The 26,668-nt window shown below is 35.2% G+C and overlaps 2 protein-coding genes across 4 annotated transcripts; one reads left to right on the plus strand and one right to left on the minus strand.

Moving 5' to 3' along the window:
- The first annotated feature begins 1 nt into the window (after position 1).
- Positions 2-15,113, plus strand: LOC149959858 (RNA-binding protein 28). 2 transcript variants are annotated; one of them, XM_090166560.1, is made up of 14 exons: positions 2-228; positions 3,404-3,452; positions 4,508-4,650; positions 5,088-5,170; positions 6,633-6,708; positions 7,506-7,598; positions 7,660-8,013; positions 8,826-9,130; positions 9,189-9,392; positions 9,612-9,767; positions 10,298-10,447; positions 10,799-10,873; positions 11,928-12,173; positions 13,946-15,113. In XM_090166560.1, exons 1-14 carry the CDS (start codon positions 96-98, stop codon positions 14,111-14,113), a joined length of 2,235 nt encoding a protein of 744 aa, XP_090022686.1. In that variant the 5' UTR covers positions 2-95; the 3' UTR covers positions 14,114-15,113. The 2 variants fall into 2 exon arrangements, with proteins under 2 accessions (XP_090022686.1, XP_090022687.1); XM_090166561.1 differs by lacking the exon at positions 2-228 and adding an exon at positions 1,916-2,006.
- Positions 15,114-16,213: 1,100 nt separating this feature from the next.
- Positions 16,214-26,437, minus strand: LOC149959859 (uncharacterized). Of its 2 annotated transcripts, XM_090165185.1 has the most exons (3): positions 26,118-26,437; positions 22,083-22,418; positions 16,214-18,487 (listed from the first exon to the last, which is right to left on the minus strand). In XM_090165185.1, the coding sequence occupies exon 3, from the start codon at positions 17,777-17,779 to the stop codon at positions 17,315-17,317; it is 465 nt and encodes a 154-aa protein (XP_090021311.1). In that variant the 5' UTR covers positions 17,780-18,487; positions 22,083-22,418; positions 26,118-26,437; the 3' UTR covers positions 16,214-17,314. The 2 variants fall into 2 exon arrangements, with proteins under 2 accessions (XP_090021311.1, XP_090021310.1); XM_090165184.1 differs by lacking the exon at positions 22,083-22,418.
- Between the last annotated feature and the right edge of the window lie 231 nt (positions 26,438-26,668).

Raw genomic sequence — 26,668 nt, forward strand, 5'->3', positions numbered from 1 at the left:
TACAGCCCTCTTATTAAGATTTGAGAAAGTTGAGAACTTGAGAAATCTTCTACGCCGCGTAGTCTGCTCGATAGTCTACGTTTAGAAATTAAAAAATGGCTATCTCTAATGATACCACGTGTACTTTGATTGTACGAAATTTACCTAAAGATGTGAGCAAAAACGATGTTGAGGCTGTGTTTGAAGATATCGGACCTGTAAAGAAGTGTTTCATCGCTTCTTCTAAACGTAATATTCATAGTTGAATTTATTGACATCATTTTGTGTTTGTCTTTGTGATTGCCCAAGCTAATAAGGCATTTAACCCTACCCATAGAGCAGAATGAGAAAAATTCACTGTTTTAACCAGAAAATCTTCTAGCGGGGGGGGCATTATGATGTTAATATTAAGAACAATAGTTGTTTTATATTTATAATTCGTGTGCGTGTGAAAAATCACTGGGTTCTAACTTTAAGCAATAATGTAGCATTAAAACCGTCAATTTTGAATTGGGTGAATTGAGGTGGTAATTCAGTAATATAGATGAAGTTATTAAGTGTTCTTCCGCTGTGTTCAGTAAGACTCAACAGAGAAGAAACTATACCGTGAAAATATTTTCATTGAAATTGTTTCTTAACATGATGTAGAACCCTTTTTTTAACACTGATAATTATATGAAATTGTACAACTAACTAATATTCCCATGTATACATTGTAGTCTGGTGCTCTATGTGTGTGTTTGGGTTCCATCAGTGATTTTGGGTCACAACCTGAGATTACTTTGCTAGCAGAAAAGTACATTGGATTAGATTAGAATATGGCAGGGGTAACTTTTTACACTAGATTGTTCTCAGTAATATAGTGAAGTACAAGGTATCCGTCGCCATTTTGTTTTTTAATTTTTTTTTTAAACAAACAATGGACGATACAATTTATGGTATATTTTCAAAATCATAAATTACGTTATTCTATCCAATATAGGTAGAATATAAAGAGTCATTTTGGACTTAACGATAGCCGGAGTAATGCACCTAATTTTTATTGGCCGACAAAACGTCGCAGAAATAGTAGAAAATCATAAATACGCACCTATATTACGAAATCAACCTAACCTAGCCTAACCTAACCGGGTATTTCTTGTTTTGTCTCTACTCGGTTTGCATTTACTGTGTAAATCGTAGTTAAGTCCAAAAGTAGTAAGACTACCGACGTGTACCCTACTATCTATCAAACTATCAAAATGAATAAATACGACCAAATTTGCTCTGTATATTCTACCTATATTGGATAGAATAATGTATTTTTTAATTTTGAAAATATACCATAAATTCTCAATCTTTCTTGAAAAGCGGGGGTTTATTTGAAATAAAATTGGTTTGTCCATTGATTGTTTAAAAAAAAATTGAATAAAAAAGAAAATGGCGACGGATACCTTATACTATAATTGTACCTGAAGGCTACTCATGTTATTAAAATTGTAAAAGCACCATTATATTTGTGACTTTTTAAATATTCTATATTTCAACATTTGATGTTGTTGTTCATAATAGTAAAGTATTAAATGGAAAGAGATCGGATTAGGTGGGGTGGCGGAGTGGTTAGCACTTTCGCCTCGCAGCAACAGGAGCAGGGTTCGATCCCAGTTTGTGGCACTGGGTGAAAACTCTGAACAATTCCTGCATTGAGTTTGCAAGTTCTCTCCCCGGTGGTTTAAGGGGTTTTCCCTTCCATAAAAACTTGTCAAGGTTAACGGTAGTAAGTAAGTGTAGGGAGCTGTTGGCTCCTGTGGCATGAAGGGCTTGCCACAACCCTCCTACGCATTATAACCCGGCCACCTGAATTAATCGCTTTAAAAGTCACCTGATGATTTAGGCCTAAGGTGGTGCCTTGGGTGATTAGCCTAGCCTAGCTTATTAATTTCAATGACCACCTCTAAAACACCAGTATTACATGTGTGTCCACCTATTTAGTTTTTACCAATCTAACGTACTTTCATGGACTTCACTTAGAAAACAAATTTCAAAAAGTATATATTAAGTATTTTAACTAGTTGAATGTTCAAAGAACCTTTTTTTATTGGCGCTGCTTGTTGGCTTAGCTCTCATGCTTGGGAGCTCAACTCCATTCTCTATTATCAAGCTGCTTGTATATAGAAATCCCACCCTGACATCGTAACTAGTGGAATCATACCAACTGACATTGAAACCATTAAACTTAAACACTTAAAAAATTATTTTCATTTTTGGTGGATTCTTATTTGTAATATGGGAAAGAAAACTAGGGTTAGCAAATAGTTAGATTTCCAAAAATTTCAGTTATAGCATAAGTTAATGATACCTCTAAGTACACAAATGGCTATGCTGCCTATGGCGGAAATGCTTGTCCAAATCGACCTATGTTTCTCCGTACTGCGTATCAAAGTAGCCTCAACATACACTTGGAACTGCCGAAGCTTACGTTTCTTTAATCCTGTTTGGTGCAAGGCTAGCTTGAACTTCCCCAAAAGAGGAAAATTTCGATATTCCCTTAGAAAATTCGTTCCCCCCGCAGAGGCAGAAAAACGTTTTTTTTGCTATTGGTTTATTTCTCTCATGTGACTGAAATTATAACGAATGAACTCTCTCACTCTCCCTCTCCCCCTCCATCCCGCTAAGGCACCCCCACTAAGGTACGACTAGTAAAAGTAGCCCCTCCCAATATAGTTTCATTCTTGACCGCACAGCGGCGCTGGGTCAGAGATATTTTTCAAATCTTTCATTTTCACGGGAATCGGAGGGACAAGATTTGACATCACATTTTCTGGACAAAGATTCCTCCTTGAAAGGGCTTATTTGTGTACTTAGAGGTATCATTAACTTATGGTTATAGTGAAGGTTCAATTAGTTTGTTTTAAGTAAGGAGGAACAACCTCATCTAGTGGTATAATAGAGTAACACTAAAAATTTAGTCAGCCCCTAAAACTAATTTCCTAAGTTGAAATTTCAACACTAGCATCACTTGATCTTTGAAGACCAAATAAGATGTCCTATTTTGATAAGTTTATGATAGTATCTTGCAAATAAAACCCTAATTTAACTATCTGAAGTAAGAAGAGACAATTTTACATTAATTTTCAGTTGTGCGGTACCAAAATGGCTTACGGAAACAAAAAAAATAGTAATATGTTGCAAAAACTAAGAATGGAAATACCCTTTAATAAAACCGGCTAGTGGGAGGTATGGAAGCTTAGTCAAATAGATTAACAACAGATTTCCATATTCGTACTCTACAATTATAGTGGATGTGTGCTGATTTTTTTATACATTGCACTAAGACCTATTCATAGCATACTGTTTTATCAATTGGAAAGTCTGGTTGGTGTGCTAAAGCTATGAGAAATATTGTATGAAAACTGTAAATAAATTTTGCCTCTTTTCTTTACAGAGGTATCTGGAGAATCTTCAGTCATTTGCTACGTTACATTTGCCGTCAGGTTGGTTACTTTCAAATATAAAGTATTTAAATGTGTATTTAGAGCAATTATGGCTCCATATTACACCAAAAAGACCCTGTAAAGTATCACCCCCTGTAGTAGCCGTTGTGCCAAATGTTTGAATTTTATCACTCGATGAGACATTTCTCGGTTTACAGTAGGGATGCACCGATATTCGTTGACGATAGTATCGTCTGTTACTAAAGTTATCTATAATAACAGTGGTATATATGATAAATTCATAGTAAAAGACTGTTCAGTACACTGTAACACCATTTTATTCTAATTTTTCATTAAAAAAGTTTGCAATGTTTCTTTTCATTTTACATGATACAGATTTTCTATCACAAATCCAATATCGTTGCTTTGTATTTGTTTACACTCCTAACCCCCTGTCTAAAAAAAGGTATGATCTGGCTTCTGAAGTCTTTTGTATGTGGCGCGGCCAATCAACTAAAATATCATCATTTGTTAGTTACTCAAAGAATTTACTTATTTTTAATTGTTTTTCTGAAAATATTTTTCTAATGCCGGTACAATATATCGCAAGTGAGGAGGTATGGATACCTCAGGGTGACCAGACTTCATATATTTCTTATGTTTTTAATGTAGAATGTTTAACACCCTTAAACAATATTTAAGGTTAAGGCTTTAAAAAAATTCATTATTTTAATCTAGTCAATTTTGTAGCATATAGAAATAGTTAATAAATTTTGAGCTATTGGTTTGGATATAACTGAAGATTGGATATGTTTTTCCATTTTATTGTGGAAATTTCTAGTGAAAACATTTTTTTTTAATGTAAAATATTTTATAACATAATAAAAAAAATTATAATTTAAAATCTAAAATTTTTGCTAAGATACGGAAAATGAATGTTATTTTCATGAAATTATCGAATGAAGAATGTTTCCTAACAATATTTTGGCAAATTATAATTTCAATGGTGTTAAATATTACTGGATTAGCAATTAAGAGTGAAAATTAAGCTAGTCTTTTTTTGCTGTACAGCTTCGACTATACATGAAAGAAATTAATTAAATTTTCTATTATAGGGAAGATGCTGAAGCCGCATTGGAGCAACCGGTTGAAATAAATGGGCAAAAGCTTTTGTTGGAGATATGTGGTAAAAACAAGAAACAATACCACAAAGATGCATCTGATACTGGAACTGGTAAAAATACAAGATTGAGAAATGGTCAGTTTCTTTAAAATAATATTTCATTTAACACCATGATGGGCCCCTTATTATCAGTAATGAAAAAATTAAGGTATAAATGTGCATTACATTTTTTTAGGAAAACATTTGCTTAGTAAAATCAAAAGCTTGAATCCTACTTAAATAATATTTAGTATTTTCACCAAATACATTAATTGTAAGGTAAATGTATAATTAATTAAAGCAAATGGCGGCTTTATCATTGCCGCCTGTATTATGAAAAGGCCCCAGTTATTAGAGATGGCAAAGAGTCTAAAATTTAAACATTGATTTTTATTCACGTGACATTAGCCTTAATTTTTTCTTTTTGGGATATAACTGTTTTTATAGTTTATTTTTTTTAAAAGGCTTCTTTAAAAATGTGTTCCTTTATTATTGTAGTTGATCTTCAACTGAATATGTTGTTTTTTTTTCAGTTGAGATTGAAGAGAAAAGAGATCGAAAAGAAAAATGGAGAAAAAAGAAACCACGTCTCATTGTTCGAAATTTATCTTTCAAAGTAAGTAAATCGATATTGTTAATAATCCAATTTCTGGAGCCATAATCATTTCCGATCGTACGCTTGACAAGGGGAAAGCTATCGAAAACCTTTAAAAATAAAAATGTTTTAAAATACCATGAAGTACCAGTCGTGATTTCAAGACTTCATTTAATTATAACAAGCCTATATAACAGAATAGGAAAAATAGAAAACCAAGTTGTACTACTCTGTAAAAAATCCCAAAATAGTTTTCTCTCCAACTTAATCCCATTTTGAAAGAGGAAACTTTTGTGAAAGACACTTAGAGCCAAAGTTAGAGATGGGTTTGATTCTTCAAATCCATCCCTCACTTAGTCTAATCTAATCATCATTAGCCTACTTCTCTAAAAACAATTGCAGCAAAACAAGTAAATTTTGAGAAATTGACATTTGGTTATTCCAATGAAAAGAAATTTAACTACACCTAGGGGATAATGCGTTTGTTTGTCAGTCTTGGTACCTTGTAAAAGTGTAATTTGAAGTTGACTTGGAGGTATGCCAATTTCATGCTGAAATTTCATACTTGGTCTAAAACCGTCTAATATCGTGTCTATCAGCATAGCAGAGAGAAACTACAACTGCTGATTTCACACCAAACTGTACATTAGAATGAAAAATATAACACCACTTCATATCACTGAAAGCAGGCCAAAATACATTTTTTATTGGACACTATTTCTCCTCAACATGGATTGGCAAAAAAATGCTCATAAGCCGCTCATGGTAACCTGACAAAATTGTACCTCACGCTCTTCTCAAAAGCGATTTAGATAATGCCTCTCTCTCATATCCTCTCATATCCAATGCGTTTGCTGATCGCTGATCTCTCTCTTCTTTAAATTTTGTAAGGAAACAACTGCTCTCTCATTCTTTCCTTATCAAATTGAATACTGATAAAGCTCCCTCACGCACAGCTCAATAAAAATAGAAAAATTCCGCTCATCTCATCAAACAGGTCAACCACTGAAAACCTAAACTAATACCATCATATTATCTATATAATAGACAAAATAAATTCTAATACTACCAAAAAAATATAAAATTTTGGGAAAATCAACATAAAAGCATAAATTATCATTCACTTGTCTCAATTTGTCGTGATTTTAAGATAGAAAAGACAGCTCGCAGAGCTCATATCTACGGTCCACTCACCTTCTGGCCGAATGAGACACCACTCTTCCACTCATTTAATCAAGCTCAAATTTAGGTTCCCCATCGCTCACTCTCATAAATAACTAAACATAGAGACAGCTCCGATCTGCTCTCAATTATTTGAAAGTTACTGCTCATTCTGATTCCAAACGCTCCAAGCCCCTCCAAAATGAGCAAAGCGGACCCATCACTGCTCCTCAAATTTCATTCTCTGTAGTAAATTGGCCAACCATTTTTAGTCCTCAATATTCCTAGTCACTTTAACCTGACATTTTTTTTTAATGTTCAGGTGTCTGAAGATGACTTAAAGAAAGAGTGTTCAGTTTTTGGAGAATTATCTGAAGTCAAAATTCCACTTACTTCAGGTACCTATTTAATTTATAAGTTATGCAAAATTTTCTAATTAAAAATATTCGTATTTGAATTGATAATATGAAATTTAGAGGTTGGCCTGGGCTGAACTGGAGCTATAGTGATGTACAAACTAAACTCTTAGTTGTTTTTACATTAAATTATAGAATTATTAGTAATTTGGACACGAACCGATTAATAGGAAAAGTTGTGATTTTGGTAATTGATACCAATATCATATCAGTTTCAGTTCATCATTGAAATTGCTTAATGCTGTCAAGAACTGACAATTTTGAGTATCAGCATTTCAAATGAGGAAATTTGATTAACAAAACATTAATATGACAGGTTTCTAATATTTCTGCACTTAGGTGTCTATTTACATATACTTCTACAGCTTCTACATTGAAATATGTATGAAGTGGTAGTTAAGACTTATTTTTGTACAAAATTTCTTTCAACAATCAATGTTTAAAAATAATATTCAATATAGTTAAAAACAATGTATAAATTGTGACATCTGTAATAATTGTTAAAGGGCAATGCAATTCCCAAGTTTATCACATTAAGTCGCCAAATATAACTAAGCTAATATTCATAGTATAAACAGAAATATTTATATTCTTACTGGCGCATGTGAATTAAAATATCTGGGGAAAGTCGCCAAATTTAACTAAGCTAATATTCATAGTATATACAGAAATATTTATATTCTTACTGGCGAATGTGAATTAAAATATCTGGGTTACCTATAAAGATACTGTAATATTATAGTTTCCTTGATCTTGCTAATTTTGTTTTGTTTTTTTAGATGGAAAAAAACGGGGATTCGCATTTGTACAGTTCAAAGACACAAAGGGTGCAATTAAAGCTATAAAATCTCTTAACTTAAAGAATATTAAAGGTACTATTTTGGCTTATAAATAATCAAATCCATTGAGTTTTCCATTTTGTTTTGTTTTCAGGACGTCCTGTTGCTGTTGATTTTGCTCTGGCAAAAGATAAATATGAATCAACCCATTCCAGTAAATCTCTAGAAAGCCAAAACTTCGAGGAAGGGACTAAAGAAAGTCTTAGTGAAGAAAATTCTAGTTCTGACAGTTCAGATGAGGATGAGGAATACACGAGTAAAAAAAATCTAAATAAAACTCTAAATGAAGAGGATGATGATGAGCAGCCAAGTGAAAGTGATACATCAGATGATGAAGATTTTAAAACTAACCAACAAGAGGATGTAGTAAAAGATGGAGAAAATTCCAGATGGTTTGATTTAAGCGAAGATAATGAATCCAAGAGCTCAGTTAGCAATAACAGTGATGGTATGTGTGTGTATACTTTTAATATTTCTGTATACCTACTGAGCGACTGGCTCATACACTAATGAACCCCCTTTAATTTATTTAAACTTGGGGGTCCGAAATTACTGTTGAAACAATTTTTAGAGTTTCTACCAATCCACCTCACCACCTACCAGCTTGCTCCTCGAATAAATGCAATCAAATCAGCTTGGTTTCATCAAGAATGTATATGTCGAGATTATTTTTAGCGTTTCTCCGCTTCCACCCGTTGGCCCCCCGGTATGCTCCTCCGCTTTAATTAAATCAAATAATACTGCAATCTCATTGGTTCTTAAAAATTACGTTTTTCGACGCGATTAACGCTGCAGCGAGGACGCAAAAAATAAGACCGCCTCCTTTTTCCCTCTCGCCCCCCCCCTTAGCGGGACGGTGTTAGGGGCTCAACGTGTCCGTCGATAGTCTCGACATATTCATTCTACCTGAGTATAAATAAATACATTCTTGGTTTCATGTTGATTCGCTAAAGCTTCTTCCTATGCTTTGAAACACATGCAAGTGACTTGTTTCCTCCTTCTCTTGTGATGGGATCATGGGATAAAACTATATCATGGTGCCTGAAGATTGTCTTAACATATTCATTCTCTCAAAATATAAATAAATGCATTCTTGGTACACCTCCAATGTGCTTATAAATAAAAATGTTAAAAACCCTGTCTAATAGCTTCTTAGGCCATCTGAGTATTAATATATTTTTAATATTAAATTTTTCTTAATTTAGAAATTGTTCATCGTTGCTGATACCATTAACCCATTTGTATTGTATATTTATTTAGGAGAAGAATCTGACATTAATGACTCTAATGACTCTGAACATGACCATGAGGAACCTCCCAAACCTAAAAATAAATTTAAAAAGACCAATCAACCAAATGACGATAAGACTTTGTTTTTTCGTAATTTACCATTCATGGCAGATGAAGAAAGCTTCAAAGAATGCGTGGAGCGATTTGGTGAAGTTTCGTACGCTCTTTTGTGCTTAGACCCTCAGACAGAACATCCTAAAGGTACTGGCTTTGTGCGTTTTAAAGATATTGAATCAGCAAAGTCTTGTCTTGAAGCTGCTGATGAAAAATCTGAGGTAATTTAACAAAAATTTTGCATTTAATGGATAATTAAATTGTATTATATATTTATAGGAAGGGCTTGTTTTGGATGGCAGAAGGATATATGCACAAATTGCCCTTAGCAGAGAAGATGTGAATGAAAGAATTAAAAATAAAGTTAATAAAAAAGAATCTAAGGACAAAAGAAATCTCTACTTGGCCAGAGAGGGTTTGATTCGTGAAGGTTCACTTGCTGCAAAAGATGTCTCTAAAGCTGATATGGCAAAGCGTATGCAAGTAAGATTTCAAAATTTCTTCATTTATAAGATTAATGGATATCAAACTCATTGCATGTATAGTTTTACTGACAAATTGCTACTCTCAATTAACTACTGGTTTTAAAATTTACTAATGTTAAGTTGTGAGAAAAACTCAGCTTATTAAATTATGTGTATTTATAAATGTATATGTGCAGAGTAATCTAATTCATCATATTTCATTGACTCTTTAATTTAGCTTGAATTAAAGAAGAAACAAATGCTGAGAAACTTGCATTTCTTTGTGTCAAGAACCAGACTTGTAATTCAAAACCTTCCACCTGATATTGATGATAAACAACTGAGACTTTTATTTAAGAAAGCTACTGGAACAGAAAACTGCAAAATTACGGAGGTACAGTATTTTGTCAATACAAACATTTTATAACTTTTCGGTTTTTAATCAGATAAATTTAATGGTTTTTGTTAAATATTTTGAAGGCATAGCTGTAAGTCGCAGGACTGTCATTATTATACTGAATTTGTTAAAATGTTAACTAAACCTCCTTCCCTATGCAACCAGTACACTTCTTTCCCAAGAAAGTTCATTACAACAAATTATTGAGTCGTGATTTTGACATGTTGCAACAATTAAGCGGTAAGCTTTAGTCAGAAGTTAGTGGGGAGGAAAATATTACCAGCATGCACTTCAATTGCGTTTTAAGACTAATGTTTTAGGGAACCAATGAGATACCGGGCTGATTAGATGGTTTTCTTAATGGGAAGGAGCTTACTTTTCAAGCATAAGGGGGATTTGGAGCAACAATAGAAATCAAATGTACGCTTGATTATATTATGAAGAGGAAAGTGATTTTTTCACCATTTAGATTCTATTACAGATATTACTTGCACAGAAAAAATTGTAATCATTGTGTAATTTTAAAGTCTAGGGTAATGAAGAATTTGAAACAAGTTGATGCAAATGGAAATAGTCCATCAAAAGGATTTGGATTTGTTACATTCACTGAACATGAACATGCATTAACAGCTCTTAGAAACCTAAACAATAATCCAAATGTGTTTTCAACTAGAAAGGTATGTTTATTTTTCTATTTGTGGTTAATTTTATATATAAATAATAGCGCTGAAGATTTCCTGAGCTCTGATGCAGTTATGTTACTTGCGTAATAACATATGCTTTTTTCTCCCATTCAATTTAGTTATTTTTCTTAACTATTGTTTTGGAAAAGGTGTTTGTATGACAGAGATTAGTTGACAATGAACATCATATGCGTACAACTACACCGCATACCCATATTATCACTGAGATTATTAGTCCCTGAGGCTAGATTTTTACATTTTCCTTCATATTCATTATAGCAAACTTAATTATTTAAAAATATAAAAAAAAATTACTACTATTAATATTGTATCTTTTTGTTGTAGAGGCCCATTGTGGAATTCTCTATAGAGAATAAAAAAGTGTTAAATGCGAAAACTAGACGGCTTGAATCCAGAAAGGTATAGTTCGTAAATTATCCTTTATATTCATTGATGATCTTTACCACTTTTTGCAATAGTTTTTTGAGGTTAAAGGGTTCCTCCAGCCTCATATGGCGGGGAAACACATGCCCTCTCCCAAATAATTTTGAACCGAGAGATAATTTAGGAATCCATGATAAACTTGTCTGGTCACCAGTGCCATTCTCCATTGACAGAAAGTACTGAAACTAATGTCTAGATTATCTGAACAGGGTCCCATATTTCTTGCCTATCATGCCTTGTGGAACCCTTTAATTCAAAGTTGAGATACTGTGTGAAATGCTTTGTGCATACTCTTTTGCGAAGTGTTTGTACCCTTTCTCATAATTTTTTCACCTTTAAATGAAAACTTAGTTTAAAAGTGATGGTCATGGACAACAATACTCAATAAAGAGTCTGGAAATGATGATAAGTTCAATTTAAGTTGACCCCTTTGGAGGACAAGCAAAGGGAGCATGAGCTTCCCTATGTTATATTACTAGCGTTCTAATTAGTTAAAACAGAAAATTCTTGTTTTGTATTTAGCTCTAGCTAGCTATGGCAAAGTGAAAGGCAAAATATCGAAAAAAGGAAATTATATATCAATATGGGTGTTATTAGTTACAAAGAAAAAGTTTTGTCTTGCTGAACCCCAAATTCAAACCCAAATCCCACCAGAATGCATATTCATGGTTCATTGAGAATATCTTAACTTTCAAAATGCCTCATACTTAAAATTGTGCAAAAACCATGTTCAATAAACTAAAAACGTTGAAATACAATACATTTCAGTGGGCTTGACCTGCAGGTGACCTGATGATGCTCCCGAATGGGTTGCCAAACTAGTAGTTTTTAATCAAATAAAACAATTTTATTCTATAAAAAAGTGGATTATTTTCTTACTTAGTTCTTATGTATAAGTGCCTTTAATACTAATTAGTTTTACTGTAGGTATAAAGTTTTGCCACATAATATTATTTCATGTATAAAAGTTAATTTAGTATTTAAAATTTAACTAACATTTTTATGACTTGTTCCATTCCATTTTTTACAGCCAATGGCGGAGAAATCAGATGGTGGGTCCTTAACCAAGGAAGAGCCCCCTTCAAAGAAGAGAAAGAGTCAAAATTCACTTGAACCAACAGTTGGGAATGAATCATTTGCCGGTTTCATATCTCAGAAAGATGTGAAAAGTTTACCTTCACATCTTGGCCCAAAAATACGATCCAAAAAGAAAAATAAATTAAAATCTACTCCTAGTACGACCAGAAATAATAATTATGAAAACAAAGTTTCATTAGTAAGTATAAATTTGTAAAATTTTTACACACCAAACGTGTAATATATACAATGTACTGAAGAGCTGTCAAATTTAACTAATTTAAAAAGTAATTTATCAAGGTAATCCTGTGACCAAAACTTCCTTCCCGTATCTTTTTCGCAAATTTTTTGTGTTCAAAACCAATATGGTAATAGATGACAACATTTTTTGATTTGCCAAAGAATGTGAACTCCAATATCGGAAATTGTTGATATCCATTTAAAACGCTAAATTCTTAACTGAAACCCCTCCTTATTATACACTCTTCAAACAAAAGACATGCGAATTACCACATAAAAAGGGTTGGCTATAGCTTTTAATGCCAAAGGTGCATGTACTAGTGCTCGTATCCGATTTTAACCAGAAATTAATGCTTGTTAATTTCCAACATTTACACTTGTTAGTTAATCCCATTATTAAAGTATCACAAAAAGTTCGAATTTTACAATTTTTCCGCGCAAGCTCTGAAAATAGGACTCAAAAAATATCAGAATGTGATATCACCCAGATTATTCTAACTCTAGCATGACACTAGCTTCTTCTGAACAAATTAGTCATTGTGTTTTGGAAAATCTTATAGGACAGTTTCGTATCTTACGTAACATTGGTTCAGCTTTTGCTCTTCCTGTAGTGTCAGTAATGTGTTTTACAGCTATGATGACATGGATATATCGGCTAAAGTGCAAACTAATTTGAAAATGGCACTCTTGTCCAAGAAATTGCTAAACTATGTCCTGTGAAAGCGGAAAACAGGGTATGGAATAGATTTGGAAATATCTAAATGTTCTCCATGTTGTTCCGATAGAGTGCAATTTACAAATATTTTTGCAGGCCAGTGAAATTCTATGTAACTGGATTATCGGTGTACATTAATTAATATACAAATGATACTAGTTTACCCCTGAGTTATATTGCTCCTTCACATCACTTTCATGTGATGCCTGTGAGAGTATTTTGATGATACCTGTTTTTATTTTGTGCTAACTTTTCACAATTTTGTGGGTCTCTTCCCCTTGATGATTTTCTGATTATGCTATTGTTTTGATTTCAAATATAGCTTAGTTTGCATATAGATAGCACTTAAAGTATAATGATCATCAAAATTGGCTTGAGAAAAACTATATTAGAGAATGTGATCAAACTCATGTGAAACTGGGGAGAGGGAATCTTAGGGCAGGATCTAATACAAAGGCAGTCTACATTCGGTGCAAATGTTCTACTTCAAAGATGGTGTACTAGTGCAGTTTGAGCTCGCCAGCCACGCATGAGTCAGGGATTGAATACTTTTAATTCCACTGAATATTTTTAATACTATAATTATTTTTGGAAAACTTGTTTATTTCCATTATAAAATTTTAGTTGCACAAATATTTTTAAGAGTTATAATAAAGTTTTATAACACTTAAAAGTTTTTGTAATTAAAATGTCCAATGTCTTGAACCCTGGTCACCAATGTTAGAGGCAAGCATGCTACCTCCAAGCTATGGTAATTTCGTGTAATTTCATTGATCACAGGATAGGGTGTTAAATTACGCTTTTAAAGAGTGGACCAAGTCCAAAGGTAATGATAGAGTTGAATCATGGGTGAAATAAAATCATTGTATTACTTTAAGGCTTAGTCTGTGCTACCATAGTTTATAATCATTGTTTTTTTTACTGTGCACCGTTTTCATTATATCTTTTAAAGTGTAAGGTGTTCATGAGTTGAAGTAAAATTTATTTAAATATATTAATTTATTGCTTCTTTAAAGGAAAGTGTGAAGAAAACTAAAGTTAAAAATAAAAAGGCCAAGTCCAAGAACCAGAAAATTGAGTTGAACGATGAAAAGTCTTTCCAAAAACTTGTCAACAAATATAAGAAAACAATGGTTACAGGAACAAAAACTTCTAAAGGAAAATGGTTCGAGGATGATGAATAATTTTACTTCAGCTATAAACAATTTATAATAATTTATGTTAATAAATGTTATAAAATTATTGTGTGTACAATATAAATGTGCGATTTGTTATTTTATCCAAATACACAGGGAATGCTTTAAGGAAATAGGATGTCCACAAATAATCTTTAACTGATGTCAATAATAAATTAGTTGTTTAATTAATTACTATGCTAATAATTTCTTTAAATAAATATCATTAATTTTCTTAACAATATTTTTTAAAGTTAACGAAAAAATTAATTCCATTTTGTCCGTTGACATTTGACAATAGAGACAGCAATCAAATCCTCTTGAGATAAAGCCAAAATACTGGAGTTTTTGTTCTAAAATAAGACACTCCATTATGGAGATTTATAACTTGCCTATGACCTTGAAACCCTAAAACTGCTACTGATCCAGTATATACTGTTGTGACATATACTTTATAGATGGGGCTTATAGCCAAGTTATCTAGCAAAAGCGACATAAGACCCAAAAGTGTGTCAACTCTACCTTTGTGACCTTTAAAATATTTACTGAGAGCTAGTCTCATAATAGACTACATAGCCTACTATAGTTGGAATAGTACTACCAACGATATATTTAGTGTTACATATGTTTTCAAAAGCCTCACTCAGCGGGGCTGAAGTGAAGAAAATTTAAAATTTTTATAACTTAGTTTTAACGCCCTCCCCCACTTCCTCTTTTTACTTCACGACAAGCTCTCATTGAACATTATGCGGTACTGACACACTTTTAGGTCTTATGTCGATTTTGCTATTAGGCATGAGACTCTCACAATAGTTTCTGCATCAAACTTGAGAAAGATAGTTTTATTGTCTATCAGTATAAAATGTAAAAATGTTAAGCACTGAATTTGCGATCTGTCTAGAAATATGTTGGCCTAATTGATATACCTAATATTGTGACATAAGAGTTGGCAGGCTATTTTTGGTATGTATGTATTTAACTCGTCAGAGGAATAAAACCAATGAACTTGTGTGAGACTTTATATTCCACATCAGCCAGAAGTAATTTTAGTACTGTTTCTCCGCATGCAAAATATATATGCTGAGAGCTACTAACAAAACAGAATCTATAGCTTCACCTTTTTTCCTCCACTTGCTCTTGCGACTCACTCCTGTCTTCTTAGCGGGCAGTTTTCTTCCTGATTAGCTTTCTGTAAAATATTTCCAAAGAGATATGCATACAGAACAATATAGACTAATGGTAAAACTACAAAGAGAAAAGCTGCTTTAGACCAACTAATTAAAAATTAAATTGCTTAATTGTTTAAATGACCTTTCTCAAATAGGTTTATTATGTTGTTAAAAGAAAACTAGCTTTCATTCCGAATACTTTTATTTACATTTAGACTAGAAAATACTCATCACATACTAAATTATACAATAATAATATAATGATTTCAATATATTCACAACTCATTTCTCAATACATTAAACACTTTCAATCGATTTTTTTAACACCATCATGGTTATTATAATGTTTTCCATTTACTGCTCTTGATTTCTGAAAGTAATTTCAGTATTGATTGTAACATTGGCAAAGCTGGCGCAACAATTAATGTGAAAGTCCATTATAATTATGTGTCGCAAGATAAGGGAAAGTGATTTAAGCAAGTACTCGCCAACTTTCTTGATTTAAATATTCCAAATTATTAAAGAGTTCAAGCCTAGTTTTGTATAAAGCAGGCAATTTCCACTTCACCAATGCCTTTTTATTTGGGCTTATAATATCTCTCATTGTTTCTTAAATCTGGAAGGTAGTAGTGAAGCACCTTTTGGTATTGTTTTTTTTTTGAGGTCATAATGAAGAACAGTTAAATGAGAAATGTACAAATTTGTGACCATTATCAGCAACTCATAGCTGTTACTAGGAAGCATATGAAATTATAATAATATGTTGGATGAAAAATCTTTTTTTTTCTGGCCATCAACCATTGGGAGGGAATGGAGAAGCCAAACTTTTTTATCCTTAACATTCCACATATTGAAAATTATTGCCTAGTAGTACATATGTATTCCTGTATTATCATTTTATTAGACTAAAGGAAATATTTGTGCTTAAATTATCATACCCTTTTAAGAGGTGTTATAATTTATTTTTCACATAAAATAGTACAATATTTAAAAATAATTACCATTTGAAAATTAACTACTTTACCAAATACAGCTGGTGTATTAATATTCTAGTTTATGTTTTAGGGTAAAAGATGGGTTTTTGGTAAATTCGAAGGAGATAAAATATTTTTAACAAAGGCCAGAGAAGAATAAGAGTTATTTGTATTGGCAATATTTAATCCTTGTGATCATGTTGATGATTTTTCTTCTAATGACCAAGAAATGTTTTTGGTTTTGAGTAATTTTCCTATACACGTAGATCAAGGACCAGTGGCGTAGACAAGGGGGGTTTCCGGGTCTAGACCCCCCTCTTAACAGTCACGTACTTCGACCCCACCCCCCTTGACGAATTTCTGGCTACGCCACTGTCAAGGACCACACGTATATGATATGGCAACTTTAGGTTACGTAATTATTCATCAACCATTGAAGACGTTGGGCAGGAATCTAAAAGCTTGGACGAATAAATCTCAGGGGAAAATAATGGGATGTTAGTGATTCAGAAGTTAGTAAAATACATGTATACGAGACAGAAATGTTAATACTAATCAAATAAGTTCAGAGAATCCCACAATTAACGCGCATGGTGTCCATGAGGTATTTCCATGAGGTATTTCTCAACTGTTAACATGCGTAGAAATATCTATGATAAAATTATGTTAAATCATATACATATACTAGTAACTTTAACGACATTTTATCAAATATTTTCCATGGTTTAATTTAATTTTCGTGTAGTTATTTTAAGGAAATACAAAATTAATAAAGGTTTAGGTTGGTTATATAAAAAAAACGATGTAAATAATTTTCAACTAAATTTTGGTTAACACTAGGACAGAAAAGGGGATTGTCGACGCAAAAATATCGGTTAGGCTGGCACTTTTGCTTTAGGCCTGATACATTTTTTTTTCTCCAACGCTAGCCATCATGGCGTTTTTACCCTAGTAAAAATTAGCCTTAAACCCATCTTCAGTTGGTACTTTCTTACAATAAATACAAAAAATTACGTGTACTTTTTAAACGATAGAGACAAACAATATGAAATTTACTAAGCGCAATATTACGTTTTCTTATTTTTCGGGGTAACAACGATAATGGTAGACGAATCCTGCGGGTAAGGCGAGCTATTTTGCCGCGTTGTCGAAATTTTCCGTGCTACGGCGCCTTCGAGGTTTTTCGAAAATTCAAGGAAGTTCATTCTGAGGTTGGCTGGTGTCAGAACGTCAGTCAACGACCCGACCTGAGGTACGTAGCCCGTGTCAGAGTTCGCGCTAACACCACTGTCCACCGTTTCTTCGTCGACTTCTTTTATTTCGTCGAAGGTAATTGGCTGTGTCCTATAACGATTGCGACTTTTACGAATATCGCGCTTTTGTTCGCGTTTGAAACAAATACGCGTTAACTCTGGAGTTTGCAAGGAGCACCTATGTTGGGTGAAAAGCGATATGGGGTACGGAATATCCACCGCTTTCTTGGAGCTTAAGTGGTGATCGCTCGGCGAGAGGCGATCAGGGTCTAGAGCCATAGCTCACTCTTCACTAAGTATCCCCCAAGACAATAATGCGGCAATGTTACCTTTGATATCCTTAACACCACAATCACTTCAATGTCGTGTTTGGTATCCTTCACGCCACGATTACTTAAGCCGATTTGTTTGGTGGCGAACGGCGTTGACGAACTAAGTACTTTTATAATCGTACCCAAATCATTAACACAAGACTTTCGGTATAATTTCCACCGCTGAATTTCAGAGAAGACTCTTTTCTTTTAACTTTAATTTCATGGTAAGGTAGAGACAAAGAGTGGTTTCAAGAAATTCACTTCAGATAAGAATAAGATGCGAGATAAAAAAGTCTTCCCAGGAAACTTTTAAATTACTCCGAAATGACGTATCCACCCGCTAGGTATATTGGAACTACCATTCTGGGTTTGCAAACTTTTAAAATTGAGTTTTCAAACTACATCTCTCACAAGGTCGATGAACTTTGTGGAAGGTGCCTTTTGCCTGTCGCTGTTGACATTTTTTTTTAAATCTTTTAGCAGCGTCGAAATAAGAAGATGAGCGTATGGAACCCAACTAAGTTGTCCGCTCTTCTAGATCGCATTTTGCTTCCCTCTGGTTCTTCTCTCCTTTCTCATCGCGCATCTTCTTCCCCAATTTGTAGATCTCCGAAATTCGCTCTCACGCTGCGGTTCCTCTTTCGACGCGGGAAAGATCTCCCTCGTTTGCTCGCTAAAAATAGAAAATTGTAAAATAAAAGTCAGCGAAAGTTAGGAGGGAATATTAAAGTGAAAAGGTAATTTAGTTTTCTTTTTCTGAAAGCGCACGAAATATAGAGCTCATTCCCCACATCGTGCTTCAATAGACAGTCGCTTAAAAAGTTTTTTGCCCGACCTAATTATAAAGGAGTAAAATTTTGATCTCCCCGGGGAAAGTTGCCTAATGAAAATCTCAAAATGTCAAGTTTCAACATCCGAATTTCAAACTTTCAGAGATGTTTAATAGCTGAAAATAGTGGTTCAATTTCAAGTAAAGTTTTCCTGTGTTACGAATGTGGGAATAATATAATTATTGTTTGAATTTCAGTTGTCCTATGAGGTTTCAAATGTTGAAATTACAATTGTCCGAACTTGAAAAATGTGTCTCACCGAAGGCTGGTTCCACGCGTACATTAGAATATTTTGGTTCAATTTCACGTAACTCTTCCTTTTGATTAATGTACATTTCCAGGGTTGGCAAAAGTCCCGAAAAACTATCAGCCTTTGGTGGCAGACCCGGTATATGGAAAACGTAAAAAAAATCTCCAATTCAGGGGTAGAATGCTGTAATGAATATATAAATTGCAGTTCAGTGTTGTTTGGATGCTGTTTCAAACTTCAATATTTCATAGTTTCCCTAACAAATTACAAACCCGAGAACATTGTTTATTACCGAATCAATGTCCTGAAAAATGAAGTTCAAAGTGCCACCTTGGTTTGTTAGCCTAGACTCAATTTTTAAGGCGGTTTTGATAAATAACTACTAAAAACCACTTTTAAGATAATTGGCCCGGATATTTCGTAAGTTTTATAATTACTGTAGATTTGTAGTGTTTGGCTTTTTTTGCCCCCTTTCTATTATGGATTTGTCTACCTTTTCGCGTAATTTTGCTATCCGGTTAATTTAACGTTTATTAAACTGAAATAACTTGATTAAATTTAAAAAAAACCCAATGTTTTGCGCATGTTGGCATTGCATTTGTCAGAACGTGATGCAAATGTTCGAAATGCATTTGTTCTAACGTTACGTGAATGTTAGAAATTTCAATGTCTTAATCCGGTTACGAATTTCCAAAACACGGTGTTTCAGATGTCGGATCGATGCTTCCAAATGATGGGAAAACTGTGGAATTGACCCACTTGTTGAAGACCATTTCGGTACCCTGCGTTTCCGTCTCGTAGGATCTCCTTTAATGGTCCACAGAATCGTTTGAATACCAAAAACACGAAATTCTATAGCCCCACCCTCAAAATATAAACGGGGTTTATATCCTATGAAAAGCATATCTTGTCACTAAAAACCGTTGGATTTAAAATTAATCTACTCCCTCCGAAAGCTACTAAACAAATTTGAAACCAACAAAAATGTGATTTGCGAAACCTCCCCCTCCTCCCTCCGGCGGAGTCGGAAATATTAAAAATTCTGACTTGGCATCTTCGTCCACGAAATCAGTATAGCTATTTTAAAACATAAACTCTAATACAGGCAATACATGTTAACAAAACATATATAATTAATAGAAATTCTGGTTACCTACATGTATGTAGACTTATAGTATCAGAAGTGTATATATATTGCTTATGAGACAAGTATCCATCTAAGCTACATTAAAATGAAACCTTCACGTTCTCGACGCAGACTCCGTTAGTTGCTACATTCCCGCCAACCACGGATGTTATACATCGCATCACGACTCGCAATTTATCGAGTTTTCTACTTCGTTTAAAGATTAAAAATGTAAAATTACAATGCGTAGGGATATTTAAATATTATTAAAGCTTTGGTCCCTTTCGACCGAAATCCCATTCGTTCGAAAACGATTTAACATTGAGTCCCAATCGATCGAAAGCACGGTTTTCTACTTAGGAGATCCTGCTTTACCAACCTCCTGGTAACCTTTGATGCGGTGTCCAGCGCACTAAATGATGGTCACGATTACGACCTCATCTTTTTGGATCTTCAGAAGGCGTTCGACACGGTTTCCCACTCTCTACTGATGTCTAAACTGCGTGCCTTGGAAGTACCAGTTCTTCTCCTCAACTGGGTTGGATCCATTTTATCTGACCGCTCTCAGCGCGTCTGCTACCGAGGTTCAAGGTCATCCTGGCAGCCGGTCTCGAGCGGGGTCCCTCAGGGATCCGTCTTGGGTCCGGTGCTATTTGTGATATTCATCAACGATCTACCTCTTACTGTGAAGAACTCGCTAATACAACTGTTTGCAGACGATAGCAAACTTGGTAATCGTATCCGTTCTTTGGGCGACTGTCAGGACCTACAAAACGATCTCTGCGGTGTGGAAGCCTGGGCCAAGGAAAACGGCATGAGTTTTAACGCGGGCAAATCCACTATCTTGCACCTCGGCAAAACGAACCCACAGTTCGCCTATTTCTCGATGGGGCAACCTTTGAGCTCCAGTGCTCAAGTTCGAGATTTGGGGATACAAGTATCACGTCTCTTAGGTCCAACCGTCCACGTACGAGCTGCAGTCGCCAGGGCAACGCGTGTACTATTTTTGCTTAAACGCTCTTTCTCTCACCTGGACGAAAAATCGGTTAAAATACTCTTCAAGGCATACGTCAGGCCTCACCTCGAATATTGTTCAAGTATTTGGAATCCTACCTCAATAAAAGACTCTGATGCTATAGATCGAGTTCAACGGAAAGCCACAAAAATGGTTTCACGTCTTCGCGGGTTTTCATATGAAGATCGCTTGAGGCGCCTAGGCATGCTGTCACTGCAATCGCGTCGTCTACGGGCGGATCTAGTGGAGACATTCAAACTTGTACATGGCCTTTACTCTATCAACCCGGACATTTTTTTTCGTATAACTTGGAGTGGCCGAAATGCTCCAAAAATTTTCAAGACTCGATGTGCTTCCACAATTCGGCGAAATTTCTTCACCCAGCGGATAGTGAACCACTGGAATTCCCTCCCTACTTTGGTTAAAACGCGTTCCTCCGTCGGTGCTTTCAAAAACAAATTAGACAAACATATGGGTTGGGATAGAACTTAACGGTGTACTTCTTTCATTGTCCCTCATTGTAACCATTGCTTTAAATGTATTTCTTTGTCACGGATGCTGGCCCAATAAGCGTCCACGCTTGTATATATTCCAGTTCAATAAATTCTATTCTGTTAGTACACCTGTAGCAATTTTGTTTAGGTATAACGTTTTTTGCGTACCCTGCTATATCTCGGGGCAGAAGTAAAAAACAAAACAAAAGGTCCCAATGAACCCAATCCGCCTTTTGGGCTATATTTCGGAAACATATTGAATTCGGTCGAATGGGATTTCGATCGAATGGGAATATACCATTATGCTACCATATTTTACCGGTGAAATAGTAGTAGAAAGTTAATATATGACGTACAGTCCTCAGTATTTTTCTTCCTAAAGGTTTTTTTGAAAAATCAACGGGATTTGATGACTTAGGCCTAGGTGATGCATTGGGTATTAGCAGTATTAGCCTAGCTGATTAGCCTAGCCTGAGTAGCTACATGTTTCAATCGAATAGAATAAGCGAGATAGGTAGGCGAATACTTCTCCCGTCAGATGTATTTTACGTACTTCTGGAAGTATTAAATATGAAAGTATATCGAGGCTTCATGACGAAATCCGGGCAATGGCGAAGTAGGGACGTTCGTCGTTGAAAATCAAATCTGCGCTCCCTCTGATGATGGAGCGTTTCGTTTAATGAGAGAAGGCCACCTGGAAAGTGTGGTACCGTACGCCGAGAAGAAGATTCACTTGATTCTCTGGCAAGTCTCCCGTTCGTTGAAACATCGGATTTTCTGTTGTCGCTCGAATCATATTCCGATGAAAGGTTAAATAAATCTTCGCGACGTTAAAGAAAATGTTTTTCTGATATTTTGCCAAAAATTATTTCTTTGGCGGAGCTCGTCTCTGGAAGAAACAACAATCCCAATGTTTCAATTCTCAAAGAAAGACAGATAAATTTGCACTGTCACTATATGGTTAATAGAGTGGTTTCAACGGGAACGTTAAGTTTCGTCGAGCTAACTCATCAGTGCTGACCAAGGATTCTGAAGTTACCGTTTAACTTCCACAGAAATGTGCTTAGTACTGTGACAAAATGATGTGGGTTCTTCAAGCTTACAAGTCAGTACTGAAGGCATTCTGAAGATATCGTTTAACCTCTACAGAAATTTGCTCTATCTCTAAATACTTTTGCAAAATGACGTTGTTTTGTCAAGCTAACTCGTCATCGCTGAAGCATTATAATATTACCGTTTAACTTTCGTGGAGCTTTGCTTCACCTATTTCTTAAAATTGTTGCAAAGTAACGCAGGGCCGTCTTAAGGCATGGGCTAAATGGGCTACAGCCCAGGGCCCCCGCCAGTTTTGGGGCCCCGGAAAGGCCAGCCATACAGCCTCTACTCTAGGGATAAGGGTTTAGTTGGTTAAATATTATTTATGCTTATTTAATATTTGGTATTTGTCTAAAGTAATTTGACTCATCGCCACATCGCGTATCATACGGTACCTACAATTTCTAAAACCTAACAGAGAGTCACTGTCAGTAAAAATATTTATTTTCAGTAGGCCGGCCGTTGTAGATCGCGAAGGTCTTAAGAAATAATTTAGCCCAGGGTCCCAAAAGGTCTTAAGACGGGCCTGAAGTAACGTGATCTTCCAACGGTGAACTTGGAAATCAGCCTTAATTGAAGTCTTTTTAAGATAAGTAATGCAGCTTTGTAAATGCTGTTTTTCTGGTCCACTGCGTGTATTATTATTATTGGTTGAAGATTTATCCTACTGAAAGCTTTTTATGTTCGGCAATTACCGCCAAAACGCGTTTCTCGAAACCTCCTTATCCCCGCTGGAGTCTTAACTGTTAAAAATTTCCGACTCGGCACTTACAGACTAACTTTACTTTAACCCTGGAATCGTAAGTCAGATGGTAAATAACCATATTTTATCATCAAGACATTTTTATTTTGTATCTACAAGTACCTAAAAACGTTCTAAACCGTCTGGATTAATATCGTTTAATTTAATTTTATTCTCTATAAATTACGTATGAACGAGTGACCTTTCAAGGCGTCCGGAATTAGCTGCTACGTAAAGTTTTTTTATAATTACTTGTAAATAACTAAATTCTAGGACAAAATGAACCCGCGTATGTTAGTTTTGTAAGGAAAAAGTTGAATTTTTAGCAGAAATAAAGGTTTTGATCACCCGTTCACTGTGGACGAGATGAGAGCTTATTTCGAGAGGCGCATGGGGCGGCATTCCCACAAATTGGCATTAACTTAATCGGGCGTTTTAGGCCTGTCGTTTAATAACAATAATATAATATCAGGAACGTTTTACGCGATTTTGAAATTGTGTTCTACGTATATATAGCCCGGTTCCCGGGGCTTAAAATACATCCTTTTAAGAAGACCTACAACCATGAAAATTAAAAATAAACAAATGTAAACAAAAGTGTCCGGAATTAGAAGCGTCCGGAATTACACGCCACCACCCTACCTAGTTTTATGGCTGTTTTCCTTTAGTATTTTCCAACCACATTCATGCCGTGGGACCTTAGCAACCCTTAGGAAATCACTGATTACCTCGAAACGAGAGGCTGATCACTTACAAGGAGACGACCCGAGGTGTAACACACCGATTTTGTTCAAACTTGGGCGTTTGGTAGACCTTCATGTAACTTGAAACACCCTAAAGGGAAAGGTCTCCATAGGCAACCGTTTTGTCATGGCAACCAAAAATGTTTTTGACAACACAAAATGGAAATTTTCCCATAGAAAATAACATGGGAATCTGACCAATATTAAGTGTACCCCCGTGTAAAAATTTTTAATTTTTGAAAATGCTAAAAATAGAAAATATAAATAAGAAAATAATGAAAAAGCTCGAAGTTGATTAAAATCTTTACAGGGGTACCCTTACATTTGGTCAGATTCCCATGTTATATTCAATAGCAAAATTTCCATTTTGTATTGTCAAAAACATTTTTGGTTGCCATGGCAAAACAGTTGCCTATGGAGACATTTCCCTTTAGGGTGTTTCAAGTTACATGAAGGTCTACCAAACCCCCAAGTTTGAACCAAATTGGTGTGTTACACCTAGGGTCGTCTCCTTGTTAGTTGTCCTTTACACAGATTACGCCAACATTATGCGAATACTATAATGAATACGTCGAAATTTCGTGAGGGTTATGCAGAGTATGTGAATATTACTCGTAGTTCACAATTTACACTGAGGACGCCGAGAGTACTACAAGGACTACTTGGAGATCCTAGAGGACGCCGAGATAACATAGATATTACCCAGATCATACTTAGGACCGTGATATTAAGTAGAAATTACGTGGAGTACTCAGGTTACATGGAAATTACGTGTTCATAATTCCGCGAAATGATCAGCCTCTCGCCTTGAAAAGAGCTTTTAAGCCACAGAGATATAGTGGGTCCGCGAATAACTGAAAGTGCCATTAAGAGCATGAATAAAGACGAGAAAGTAATTCGTCGATTATTTTTTACCATAATTTATCTTTCCCCTAAAGTCGTTATAAGTTCTTAATTCTTCAGAGTGTAGAAAGTGAATTAAATAATAATTGGATTGGGCGCCCTCGGATATATTTCTAGAAAGATCTTCATACCTTTATTAGTGCATTCATAGCCCGTTTACCCCCGCACCCCTGTGTACAGGTCGGGAGAAGTTAAGACATAACCTTGAGCCTCAAGATAAAAACTTGTAGAGGTTAACGGTAATAGTTAGTGTAGGGAGCTGTTGGCTCGCGTGGCGTGAAGGGCTTGCCACCACCCTCCTACGCATTGTAACCCGGCCACCTGTTTAAAGGCATTATAAGACGCTAGATGACTTGGGCCTAAGGTGGTGCCTTATGAATTAGCCTAGCTGATTATTATTATTATTATTTTTATTCTTATAAAGACGCCATTTTAATATTAAGTTAGTCGTTCAAGTCTTACGCATATTATAGCTTTATAAGAACATAGTCGACTATTGATTATTATTGATTATTATCTCTGTTCTGAATTGGTACAGAACGTAAACTTGACGTGAACCTTTGACAAATTATTTAACTTGACGGTAACCTTTGACAAATTATTTAACTTGACGGTAACCTTTGACAAATTATTTAACTTGACGGTAACCTTTGACAAATTATTTAACTTGACGGTAACCTTTGACAAATTATTTAACTTAACGGTAACCTTTGACAAATTATTTAACTTGACGGTAACCTTTGACAAATTATTTAACTTAACGGTAACCTTTGACAAATTATTTAACTTGACGGTAACCTTTGACAAATTATGAAACTTGACGGTAACATTTCGCAAATTATTTAACTTGACGGTAAAATTTCGCAAATGATTGAGCTTGACGGTAACCTTAAACAAATTATTGATGCTATTGACGTAGGCCAAAATTCCAGAGGATGATCAAACTATATGAATTACTAGTGGGGTCAGAAAGGCGTTAAATTTAGTGCACGCTACTGAATTAACTCCCCCCCACTTGTCTACCCAACTGACTAGCCTAAATTGACAATTTGCATAAACAAAAACATGTAAAAATATGCAGTCCGGAATGTGAAATAAGACTTACGTTGAACAGCGAATCAACGGATGTCTTCTTTGTTAACGAGAATATCCTCCTGAGAAAGACGGCAGAGTGGCAATGAGTTTCGACTGAATTGGTTTTGCAACGGGCTTACACCACAAATAGTTTCCTCGAAACGGGCGTAATGTTCCTTAACTGGTGTTGGGAAATCCGCAATGCAGACTTTCGTCTTCAATGTACACGTGTCTTCTTTAAAGGCTCCGCAGAAGCAACAAGCGGGCGCGCGGCGAAGATTTAGTGGAAGTCGTCCCAGATATCTTCCAGTTAAGCCCGAACAACAACACTCTCTCGGCAGAGGCAGCGGATCTCCTACTTTTAGAAACACCAGGGAGCACTTCTAGTGGATGAGGCGGCAGCTGGGACGGCGTGGTTGCCTACAGGTATCCCTGATGCCGTTCTAAATCGGGAACGTTTTACCCTGAGGCACGTGCTCTGGCTCGACTCTGTTTAGTCATCTTGTACTCCTCTCTAGCTTTTCTTTTTCCTGTTTTTTCTCCTTCGCTCATCTTTTTCGTCGTTTCGCTCAACATTATAGC

Source organism: Leiobunum rupestre, chromosome 2 (assembly GCF_980474605.1).
Source record: "Leiobunum rupestre chromosome 2, qqLeiRupe1.1.hap1, whole genome shotgun sequence".
Classification (NCBI taxonomy): domain Eukaryota; kingdom Metazoa; phylum Arthropoda; class Arachnida; order Opiliones; family Sclerosomatidae; genus Leiobunum; species Leiobunum rupestre.

Coding starts and splice junctions, on each gene's coding strand:
- LOC149959858 (XM_090166560.1), top strand. CDS start 96: ATGGCTATCTCTAATGATACCACGTGTACTTTGATTGTACGAAATTTA. Junction 5,171..6,632: donor TTCGAAATTTATCTTTCAAA/GTAAGTAAATCG, acceptor TTTAATGTTCAG/GTGTCTGAAGATGACTTAAA. Junction 9,393..9,611: donor ATATGGCAAAGCGTATGCAA/GTAAGATTTCAA, acceptor TCTTTAATTTAG/CTTGAATTAAAGAAGAAACA.
- LOC149959859 (XM_090165184.1), bottom strand. CDS start 17,779: ATGGCTCTAGACCCTGATCGCCTCTCGCCGAGCGATCACCACTTAAGC.